At 36.4% G+C, this 12,211-nt stretch overlaps 1 protein-coding gene across 1 annotated transcript; it reads right to left on the bottom strand.

Annotated features, from left to right (window-relative positions):
- Positions 1-4,759: 4,759 nt before the first annotated feature.
- Positions 4,760-9,360, bottom strand: LOC112084431. Its single transcript, XM_024153565.1, has 13 exons — positions 9,168-9,360; positions 8,507-9,036; positions 7,605-7,694; positions 7,109-7,484; positions 6,950-6,988; positions 6,610-6,842; positions 6,389-6,466; positions 6,086-6,283; positions 5,826-6,004; positions 5,571-5,655; positions 5,272-5,475; positions 4,879-5,226; positions 4,760-4,807 (listed from the first exon to the last, which is right to left on the bottom strand). The coding sequence occupies exons 1-13, from the start codon at positions 9,358-9,360 to the stop codon at positions 4,760-4,762; spliced, it is 2,601 nt and encodes an 866-aa protein (XP_024009333.1).
- Between the last annotated feature and the right edge of the window lie 2,851 nt (positions 9,361-12,211).

Here is a 12,211-nt window from a genome sequence, read left to right as displayed (position 1 = left end):
GAATCCACAGGGAAGGAGGATCTTTCCTGCAAAAGCCTTCGAAAGAAATATAAAGTAAGGAAGTCTAGAACCAAATGGTTTTGTGGGGGTTTTGGTGGTGAGTTAAAAATGTAAAAACGAATCTTAAAGAGACAATACGGGAATTAAAATGATCTAATAACTAAACTTAATGAAAACAGGTAAAAACGGGAAAAATTGATATTCTAATTGCTTAAATGAAAATTAACTAAAAAGGAATGAGAATATTGAACTAAAGCTCGAAATAAAAACGGTGTGGATATATAAGGAAAAAGGCGTTGGGGTTCAGGGAAGTTTTCTTAGGGGTACGAACGATTCAAAACATTGCTAGAGAGTAAATTTGATAAGATCTTAGCTTAAACTTTTCGAACTGGAGTCACGGACGTATGAATACGCCACTGTCGTGATCATAGACAACTATCTCTCTCAACCCTGACCAGTAGGTTTCCACTCTGGCTCTGGAAGAGAAGAGATGCATTATGTTTAAGACTCGTCAGCATTCACAAATCGCCCATAGGTAGATCCACTCCTATGGTTGTTTTGCTCTCCCAAACTAGATCTGACACCGGATGAACACTTTCGTGTCACCAAGCATCTGGATCAGATTGTAGTTCATGACGCTACTCTCATGCAGTGAAAACAAATTCAGAAGAAAAAGTTCTAAGATTCGGCTCAAAAGCTCATGGAATCCTCATCGAACATATAAATCCCCATCGAAAATCCCTTAATCCCAACAATAAAACTACTCAGACATAATGAACGAAATCAAAAACATAGTATTAATAAGTAGAATAGAAACCGAAATTGAAAAAGAAAGAACAAGGGTTCAAGAGAACAGATCTCTCTCTCCCTAAAACCTAAAACTTAAAAAGTATTCTAAAACAATAAGAAAGATAGCATATCCTCCGAAATAGGGTTCCTAAGACATGTATTTATAGTGCTCAAGACATCTCTGGACGTCACTTAGGGTTTCTCCAAATGAGAGAATCATTGTGGGCTTCAGAAATGGGCCTTCGGGCTCAGAGTTGGCTTGCCGCGGTCGGGATGGATGTGACCGCGGGGAATGGACTGCTGGCCGTGGTCGGGATGCTTATGACCGCGGGAAATAGCCTGTTGGCCGCGGGTGGAATTGCTTGTCGGCTGGTTTACGGGACATCTTGCTCTTCGCGTATCTTTTGATTGAACCGTTGGATTGCCAAGCTGTAAAGTGTGCTGGAAAGCTGATACTTCCATCTTTAAGATCTTCAAATTTGAAATGGATCAGACGGTGAGAAGGCCTTCAATCAGGGGTGAACTTTTGACGGTTTGACTCTAAGCTGAAATCTGGTTTTCTATCCATTTTGTTAAGCTTTTCCCTAAGTTACCTGAAAAGAGTCTTGGAACTACAAATACTAGAAAAACGTGATAAAAGTACTTAAAAGCAATTAAAAACATAGAAAAAATATTTCAAAACGATCCATAAAAGTGGTCAAAATACGGTGTTATCAGTACCCCTATTGCGTATCCACCACTACACGGGAGTAATGGACTGACTGCATTTAACCAAATAAATGTTGAATCTTCAGAGATTATAGTCGAACCGGCCTTACACGAGAGGGATGCACCACCGTACTTTGACGATCCACTTTGCGAAGGTAATATATAAGTAACCGTAGTTAACAGTATAATATTTTAGTTAACATAGTTATCGGGAGTGACATATTTAATAACTATGCTGGATCCACCAGAGTTAACCCTGAACAGTAGGTCCAGGATAGTGTGCTTGCGGTTAATGTTGTTGTAATCTACACAGAATAACTGATATCTAGATTTTAGAAATTTACTATTATCCCAAACCTTGCATTGGAGTTGGAACAGTAACTTTTGCTAAACATAACCTTTCAACTCTAAAACCCGAAAAACAATTATTAAAACCCAAACTATAAATAGAAAACACTAGCTCCCAGAAAATATAACAAATAAGGTTGTTCAGTTAACTGTGTTTCCATCTGCTAACTGTAAGCGATAACTATTTTACAGATTGTACTATTATTCAAAAAATTTGTATTTGATTTGGAACATTAACTTTTACTAACAATGAAATTATATTTTTCTTCAGCAGATGAACTGGAGCGTGCTGTCCGTGATGTAGACTATGAGGGAGACGATATCTATGTTAGACATATCTTTAAATCCCAAGAGGAATGCAAAATGAAGTTAGCCATACATGCAATTAAGCGAAAGTTTCACTTCAGATACGTGGACTCCTGCTCCAAAGTTGTAACAGTAGTTTGCATTGGACCTACATATCCATGGAGGGTATATGCTGTTAAGATGGCTGAAAGTGAGCGCTATGAGGTGAAGACTGTCAGACCTTTACACACCTGTAGTGTTGACGCCCGCAGAGATTTTCACAAACAAGCGTATATCCATGTTATCGGCAACATGATGCGTGAAAGGTACAGCCTTGGTGGAAGGGGCCCAAGAGCTTGTGATTTAAGAAGACTGCTGCGTCAGGAATATAGCCTCCATGTTAGTTACTAGAAAGCATGGAGGGCACGGGAAATTGCAATGGACAACGCACTAGGGTATGCAATTGGGAGTTTTAGATTGGTTGAACCTTACTTCAAAAAACTCCTGACAACAAACCCAGAATCTGTGGTGGCGCTAGAAACAGAACAAAGCCAAACAGGACAGGACCGATTCAAATATTTGTTCTTCTTGCTTGCTGCGTGCGCTAATGGTTATTGGTACATGCGGAAGGTAGTAGTTATCGATGGTACTCATTTGAATGGTCGTTTCGGAGGATGTCTTATAGCTGCAAGTGCATAAGATGGAAATTTTCAAGTGTTCCCGTTGGGATTTGCGATTGTTAACAGCAAAAATGATGACTCATGGGAATGGTTTTAACGTAAGCTAACTGCCATTGTGCTAGACGAGCCAGATTTGGTTTTCATCTCGGACATGCACTCATCAATATATGCTAGCATTCGAAAGGTAATTATGTTAACATCATTGTTTATGTTGCTAACATGGTAACCCTTGTTTTTAGGTCTTCCGTTGTAACATAGTTAAGATATAATTATGTCGCTTTATGCCAGGTGTATCCGATGTCCTTGCATGGAGCTTGCATTGTTCATCTGCAACATAACATTGTTAGCATCTTTAAATCTGCCCATCTCAGTTTCTTGGTATCAGAGGCAGCTCGTGCTTACCGCCTGTCAGAGTTTGATAAGTACTTTGCTGAGATCAAGTCAATTGATCCAGCCTGCGCAGAGTACCTTGAAAACATTAGATTTGAGCATTGGACAAGATCACATTTTGTTGGAGAGCGTTACAACGTCATGAAAAGTAACATATCAGAGACTCTAAACAAGGTGATTACTATGTGTCGTGAGTATCCAACAATATCAATACTTGAAACTATTAGAACTACTTTGGTTAGTTGGTTTGCTCTACGAAGGAGTTTTGCTCAAACAAAGACAGACATTGTTAATCCAAAAGTCCAAGAGATGCTGATAGAGAGTTTCCAGAAATCGTTAGGATATTTTGTCATGAAGATATGTAAATCTTTATATACTCGTATTGTTAACACTGGATATCTTTACCTGAAGATAAATGTTAACAATGTTAACATATAAATGACGGCGTTTACGAAGTCCGCGACGAGATGGATGTTGCTTACGCCGTCCACCTATAGGAGGAAACATGCACTTTCCGGGAATTCCAGCTACTTCATATCCCCTGTAAACATGCAATCGTAACTGCAATAAAAGAAGGAATCCGAATAGATACTCTGGTGGAAATTCATTACACAACCGAATACAGAAAGTTGGCATACTCCGGACTAATATTGCCAGTATCAGATATGGATTTCCTCGCACCATCGGCAACTGATGTCGATGGAGATAATCTTGGACCTCTAGCAGTTCGTAGGCCACCAGGTAGACCGCGTAAGCAGCACATTCTCTCACGAAGAGAGTTTAAGGTAAATAAAACTTATCATATTATTGTTATCGAAACAATGAATAATATTGTTAACAATCCCTGTATACCTTAATATTCAGCGTGTTAGCCGAAGGCAGTGCACTCGTTGCAAGGGTCGTGGGCATAACCGTTCTACTTGCAAGGCCCCACTCCCGGTTATTTGACTCCTCTGATGCTATTCTTTTTCATATGTTAATGTACAGTTTATATTCTTATGAATACCTTAAATTACAGGAGCCATAGGTGAAAATGTAGACGATGGACTTCTGTATTTTGGTTTTTGGCATTGAAGAGGGCTTCTTTTGAAGGTGATGGCGAATGGTTATGTAATTTAGTTGGTTTACCGTTTTAGTTGGTTTCCCATTTTATGTTATGTTCTCAAAACTTACAAGGATAATTATGTTTAGTAAAATATTCTATTTTCGTGATGCTAATGTGAGCAGACCATCATATTTAACTATATTTGCAGTATCTCTGTTTATCGTAAACCTTTGTGTATCCTTTTTTAGTTAAAAAGCTTTGTGTAATACAAATTAAGCAATCAATATTATGTTCTCACATAAATACCTTTATGCTAACAGGTCCTATCTACTTGTTATTATCACAGTAATATGTTTAATAAATTAACCTAGATATCATTATAAATCATCATGTTACTAATAAATAGGATAGTGGTAAAGGGTAAGAGAGAAAATAGAGCAATCCGAAAAAAATATCGAACAAACCCTTAAACATAACGAAATTATCCAACATAGTCCTAAACCCAACATAATGGTTAACGGTTTAAAGGACGTAGTCCTAAATCCAACATAATCCTAAATGTCTGATAACAAAGATAACAACATTAAAAATAGTGTTCACGAGAGGTTGTAGCATGACCTAATTGTTAAAAACCTCAATTAAAACAGTAATCAGTTTACGCGCATCCATCTCCAAATCCGAAAGATCCATCAGTCTGCACTGCTCGACACCACCAATGGCATGAGCTTGCATCAGCAATATAGACACTAACCCAGAATCATTTTGGCTAGTGATCTGTGGGATGCCGGATACCCTTTCAATTGCCAACTGCGTTAACGACATGTTCGCCATTAACTCATTACCACCGATCTGCCTGCAAAGATAAGGAAACATGACCGAAATTGGACGCAGCTCATTCTGCATGCTAACATCTGTCCTAAGCTGTACGTTGCAGTCCAAAACCTCAATCTTTGAGGTGAGGAGATGAAGCGCTAGGAAAACCTAATGTTTGCTCTCAAGGTTGAAAGGGAGGTATAATATGTCCACCTCCGTGAAAAGTGGTTGCAAGACAGTCAACTTTTCCACAACAGCTTTGCTGAACAGATATGCATCGCGGTTATCAGCCTTTGAAAATCTGGGAAACAATTTAACGAGTCCAGCGACAAACTTAGTATCAAACACTTTAATCCGAGGTTTGCGATCGTCAACTTTGAGAAGATGACGGCTTAGTTTAACCAAAGCATCCATCACCTGTAATGTTAACTAGGTTATCCGATAACGTAATTTGAACGGTAATTGGTTATATTCAGTGAGCCATAACTGATATATAAGATTTGGAAATTTACCTTAGTTGACATGCATTTCTCTCTTCCAATGATGTCTGTAACATCTTTTGCTGGCAACGCAAGCCCATCCCCCACAGACAGAGATCTGCAAAATACATGTAAACAAGATTAACAGTTTTTAGATCGGAAATTATCTGTTAACCTGTTAAACAAGATTAACAGCATATTACCTTTTCAACAATTTGATAGACTCCTTGTAATGTTCTACAACGCCGTCCACAGACTTTTCTCTTCATACCCTTATCACAGATGAACCGATTATCGATCTTTGTGGAAGCAAACTTAGTCCGCTTGCTTTTCCTATGACCTTCCACATCAGTTGCGTCATCGCCGTCATCCTTTTGAGGGGCCTTCTCGCTAACAACGTCAGAGATAATAACTTCATCATCATTTCCATCAACGAAATCGACATTGACATCGACATCATGCTGACCCTAAAACAAACAGCAACAGAATTAACGAGCTATTGATTTAGAATAATATAAAAATTGGGTATCGAGACAAAAAATACTAACTCCATCAGCCTCATTCCCCGATAACATCGACTTTTCATTGTGTATAGCGGTAACTACATTGCCAGTATCTCCCCCAGCCGGCAAAACGGATTCAGCAGATGCCATATTTGAATAAGGTATCGGAGTCTGTGCCGTTTTTGCCTCTTCTGCTAACGTAGGGGGAACAGACTTCTCTGACGGTTGGGCTGTTGTTGGTAGCTACAAAAACTTGGAAAATATTGATCAGACAATACACGTATAGTATATTTCATGTTATATCAGATTTTAACATCCCGTGGAATGAAATAAATCTAAACGTGTTACCATTCCTGATGTTTCTTCCGACGGTAACATGGGTGACGGATTCTTATCCCTTTCTGTTGCCTGACAACTTGGGTTTTCCTGATTCAGATATAATATTATAAGAACAGTTTAAAAGTCTTCTCAATGTAAACAAAATTAAATACATCTGTAATAACAAAAACGCTTACAACATTGGTTTCGTCCATTAAATCAGCATGGTCCGCGCATTAGTTACCGCCAACTATGTTATTAGGCATAGGGATATCATGGAAAGAGTCGCCGTCTCCATCCTTATCATGAGTACTTTTGTCACCATCACCAGTAAAGTTAACTGTATCGTTGTTAACAATGTTATCACCAATCGGGTCAACAGTTGGAGTTCCACTAGCTGACGAAAAATCTTTCAAGCTGGTCTGCGAGTAAAGAGCAGCAATTTCGTCGACGGATAGTTCTTCGTTAACAGGGTCCTTGGTACCTGATAAGAGAAAATAAATGTTCAGAATTATAATCTAACAACTAACAGTCCATCTACGTTTATATATCCCATGGAATTAGCAAAATCAAGACAAAGTTGATATTTACCACCACCAACCGCAGATGGACTCGGTTTTGAAATTGGACCTGTTAACATTAATCAAAATAAGTGATTTGTTACCGAAACACATTGACCAAATAACTAAGAAGAGTGCTATGTAGATTATAGACCTCGAGGCGGTCCAGATGGTTTCGGTATCGACTAACTTGCAACCGGCTGAACAGTCTCTTTGGCGACAACACTTGGACTTTGACGGGCTCCAACAGGATTATCGATGACTTCTTCGACGATAACGTTCTCCTTAAACCACTTCGTAACCCCCTCAACAACAATCTTGTTGTTTACGGTTGACTGGTTCGCAGCAACCGTCTCTATTTTCTTCTCCAGTTTGTTAATTTTATCAGAAAAATAGCTCTTCAGATTACCTTCCACCAAGGAAGCTAAAGAAGCTAGCTTAGTGTCAATCATATAAGCAATCACATCGAGATCAATGGCAACATTCCCAGAACCTTCGCCAGCAGACCGAGAAGCAGATGGTTTCCTAAGTTTTCCTTTGACTTTCTTTGAAGTGGCCGCCTTAACCTTTCAAGAAACTCGTCTTTTCTTAGAACGAGTAGCAAGTTGTTCAGCCGTCAAACAAGGTCCAAACATCTCCTTAGAAAACTCCAAACCCTGATTATACAATTTGATCATGTGCTCCACCTTAGGGTCTTCTTCGTCATCCGACCACGAAATATCTTCCGCGTCTTCAAGAAACTCGAGTTCAGGGCGAATGATCATCTCGACTTCCACCTGTTATAAAGAATGAAAACAGTTTTAAACTGTAAATTAAAATGAAAAATGAGGAAAAAGGTATTACTTAAAGTGCTAACTAGATTATATAACATTAATGATGTTATCATTCACGGTAGTATACTCAGAGGGATGCTGCACGCTAATGTCAGCAACGTCAACATTATCAATGTTAACAATATCAAACTAATCCTATATCCGCATCAACCTAAAACCATGAGAGTTAACAGACCCCATCATATGTAACTACTCGTTAACATTGTTATCGGTCACTTAACGTTATATACTAATCATTAATTTAATTTCAGTTAAAAGCTCTCCACTTAATATTGTTATCAAGTATAACAAACAACCGACAATGCTGGTCACAGGTGGACCCATCACTCTCTAGGTAAGCAGTTTTCTACACTAAATGATGAAATCCGTTAACAGTATTATCAACGTGTACATAATAAACGCTTCTTGCCAGTTTACTAAAAAAAAAAAAGAATGTAAGCAACGTCAACACTAACATAATTACATCATTACTTCTAATATAATTTTAAATGATAACAATTTTAACATTATCATAATTGTCGATATCATGCTAATCATATAACTGCATCAACATAACCATCCCCTGTTAACACATTCAAGATATGTACATTATCGTTAACAATGTTATCATGCGTCTAAGGTTACGTTATTTCCTGAATGTGCACTTCAGTTAACAGTCAATTCAGATTATATATCAATTAAGATTATTGCATGCTAACATTATACACGCATTCTTAGTTAACGAAAAAATATACAGCTGTGTTAGCGAATGTTACCTCATCTTGTTCGTCGAGGGACCGAATCTTCTTCATTGACAGCTGAAGTTTCTGACCACCACGACGGCTAACAAAATCATCATCCTCACTCCCATCGCTTTCTTCAACAATAGTGGGGACAGCCTCTAAAACAACCATCTGAATTGCCAGAAAGAATCCTTGTACAACAACATTAGCAGTGGCGAAGTGAGCAAAATCCCTCGTTAGCAGAGACTCCATTATTATTTCATAAGAAACTCTTCCCCATGGATTCGCAATGAATGCATTTAAATCGTCCACCATCTCCGCATGGTCGACATCAATCTTAACTCGCGGAAAATGGACCGACGGTAACAGAATTGCATCTACGATGAGGAGACATGCATATCGCAACCTCAACTCTCTGTCTTTTACGGACCAATTCTGAAGCATCTGGAGCACCTTCTCTGCAGAAACATCTCTGGCACCACCAAACAACTGCTCGTAAAAGTGTTCCCCATTGCCCCTTCTTCTCTTCTTCCCAGACGGTGGATATTTGCCATAACAAAGACCTGTCACGATTTTGAACTCCCGAAGACTAAATCGGATTGGTTTCTCCCCCCCCCCCCCCCAAATAACACCCAGATTTCATTGTCTTTGTCGACTTCAAGCATTCTGGTCAGGGTGAAGAGCGCAAAAGCACCAGACCAAGCAGGCTTCCCAGAAATTTCGAACAGCTTCACAAATTGACTCTTGTAGATGAACTTTTGTTCCTCCTCATCAAGTGCATGTTTGATTTCAGAGAGCACGGATAGTTTCTGGTAGATGTTGACTCTCTCGCCGGTTGGAACATAATCGGCGGCAAGAATTCGTTGAGGAAGTTCTAGATCTGCCATTAAACCTGCAACTATAACTCTATTAGCATCATCATCTGTAACTAAAACTCTATAATCTCCATTTTTAAGATAAAATACTAGAGAAAGAAGAAGGGAAAACTCGCAATACCTTAATTCTGAGAATTTCAGACCACACTGATATGAAGTCTGGAGCATTGAGAATCGAAAAAGGTCGCCGGAACTAAAATGGTGGAAGAGAAAATGAACACGGTTAAAAGTAGTTTTGGAGGGTTGAGGGGAATTTAGTTAGATCCGCATAAACAATGGCTAATAACTACTCTCTCTCTATTGTCTTTGTCGTTTTATCTTTCCTTGATTTTGTTTCGATTATAGCGAACAGTTGCGTGTGAAATAGATATAATATTTACTAACACATTTTCGTATTTTTTGGATTCACCGAATAAAATAAAGTATTATTATTCAGATATGTGTTTTAAAAGCTTTAAAGAGTGCTCAAAAATACTTTTTAAGACCATTTAATTTTGTTGTTATCTATTAGTATATAATAATATTACTCTTATGTTAGGATTATTTAACTTTTTTTTGTTGCAACAAGTTATTAACTATTACTAACAGTTACTAACTTTAATGTATGACCAAAACAATTAACTTTAATAATACGACAAACGAAAATAATAATATACTATACCAGGAAGAACAAAAATTAAACATGTATTAATCGGCGAAGTTGGTAGACACATCAATATAAAATATTCACAAGCCATGTGTTTGACTCCAACTTGTTAAGTTTTTATAATCCATTATATGACTTCTTCTTCTATGGTTTTGTTTTATTGTACTTTTATTATATATCAAAACATGTAAAATATATCATAAAAATCGATGGGTTGGTAAATCAAATTCTTATATTCAAGAACACTTGTTCTTATGCACAACCAAAAATCGCCGTAAAAGTAGAAGAAAAAAAATATATTTTTTTTAAAGATATCAATACTATTATGTTCTTTTCTTGTAGGAATTGATGGCTGCGATTTGGAAATTTTGGAAAACCCTGAAATTAATAGTTTTGGTTTTCTTTTGTAATTTATATTTTCAGACACTATTTAGCTCATTTTTCGGATGTATCAACTGGCCTTTCAGCAGTTGTTTTCATGGTTTTATCACTGCAAAAGGTCAGTTTGCAGGAAAACGCCTCTCTTATGATAACACTCTAAGATTTAAAGTTAAGTGAGTTTTTCCAACTCTAGGTTTTAATCAGGAGCTCCTTAACATATTATACTGTCACAAACACATACATGATCAATTGATTAAAATTATTTTTTGAATTCATATTTGGGCAATAACTATTAACTTTAAGATGAGAAAAATGAAAACGTTTAACCCTAGTTGAGCTTAGATTCCTTTTCACACTTACAATTATGAAAGGAACATATATGCGATTATTTGCAATATCATGTCATGTTTGTTCTTAAAAAAAAACTACCTCATTTTTTAATAGGAAAGCAACTTGAGAGTCTTTAGTCATGTTACTATGGAGTATATGGACGCATGTTTCACAATAATTATTTTAATAAAAACGGGTTGGTGGATAGAGATAGTTTTTTTAAAAAATTTTATAAATAGTAGTTAATTATCAATTCTTCTTTTCAACCACCTATGATTTAGAACTTCATTTCTATATACATTTCATATTAAAATATTAACCGCAGTTGCTTTTCTGAAGAAAACAAAATATACATGATATTGATATTTAAGTAAAAACTAATTGACTCAAGGTTACATAAAGTTCATACCGTATCATTTGTCATTTCTTCAAAAGCTTGTATTAAAATTCCGGACACTATAATGTTTTTCTGTTCTAGGAAACTAAGGTTGACTAAATCTCAAAATGATAGAGGACAAAATAACGCATACAAAAACAAATGGGAGAATTGATTTTATAATGCTAATTGAATTAGTCCTCTTAATGTTTTCTATTTTTTGTCACTTTTTGACATAGTTGTCTTTTTTTAAATCAGTTATGGCAGTTATAATTAAATATAAATTTAAAATAATATTTTTAAAATTTCGAAAATATCTAAAAAGGAATTAAAAATATTTTTGTTTATCATTTATGAAAAAAAATATTTTTATTATATAATTAAAATTCGTTCTACGCTTAGTAGAATGCATGTTCTATGTTCTACGTCCACGTAGAATCATATTTCTATAGTTCTTCACATATTCTATTAGCATGTAGAAGTTATTTTCTATAAGTCTTTATATATTCTACCGATTGATAGATTATAACTTCTACTAGATAGACTATATTCTACATGTTAGTAGAATACATCTTCTACATGTTAGACCAGGTTCTACGTTATTGTAAAACGGTTCTTCTACCTGTTAGACTTCATTCTACATTAACGTAAAATGCATCTTCTATCTGTTAGACTTCATTCTAATTAACGTAGAATGCATCTTCTACATGTTAGACTGCATTCTACATTAATGTAGAATACATCTTCTACCAAAGTCTGAGAAAATTTAGGAAAATTACTTAACTTCCAGATCTCAAATATTTCGAAAATCTTTTTTTTTTTTTAATTTTCAATGTTTTTTTATCAGTTTTGACGTTTTTTTTTCTTTTTTGGCTGTTGTAAACCCTAGAATCAAAATCAAAATTGAATGAGAATACTGAAAGAAAAAGTGAGGAATACGACCAGACAGAGGAGGAAGAAGAACAAATAAGTTTTTATTTACAGGAAATTGTTTTTGCCGGTGACTCTTACTGGAGAAGATGGAGACACACGGTGAAGAAGATGGAATATCGGGGTTTCTCCCTTTTTTTTACGCTTGGTAGAAAGTCTTTTCTACTTGTTTTTTTTATTAATAAAACATTTTTAAAAAT

The sequence above is a fragment of the Eutrema salsugineum genome, unplaced genomic scaffold (genome assembly GCF_000478725.1).
Source record: "Eutrema salsugineum unplaced genomic scaffold, Eutsalg1_0 scaffold_4, whole genome shotgun sequence".
Classification (NCBI taxonomy): Eukaryota; Viridiplantae; Streptophyta; class Magnoliopsida; order Brassicales; family Brassicaceae; genus Eutrema; species Eutrema salsugineum.
The sequence above is the reverse complement of the archived record's forward strand: the minus strand, read 5'-3'. Positions and strand labels throughout refer to the sequence as shown.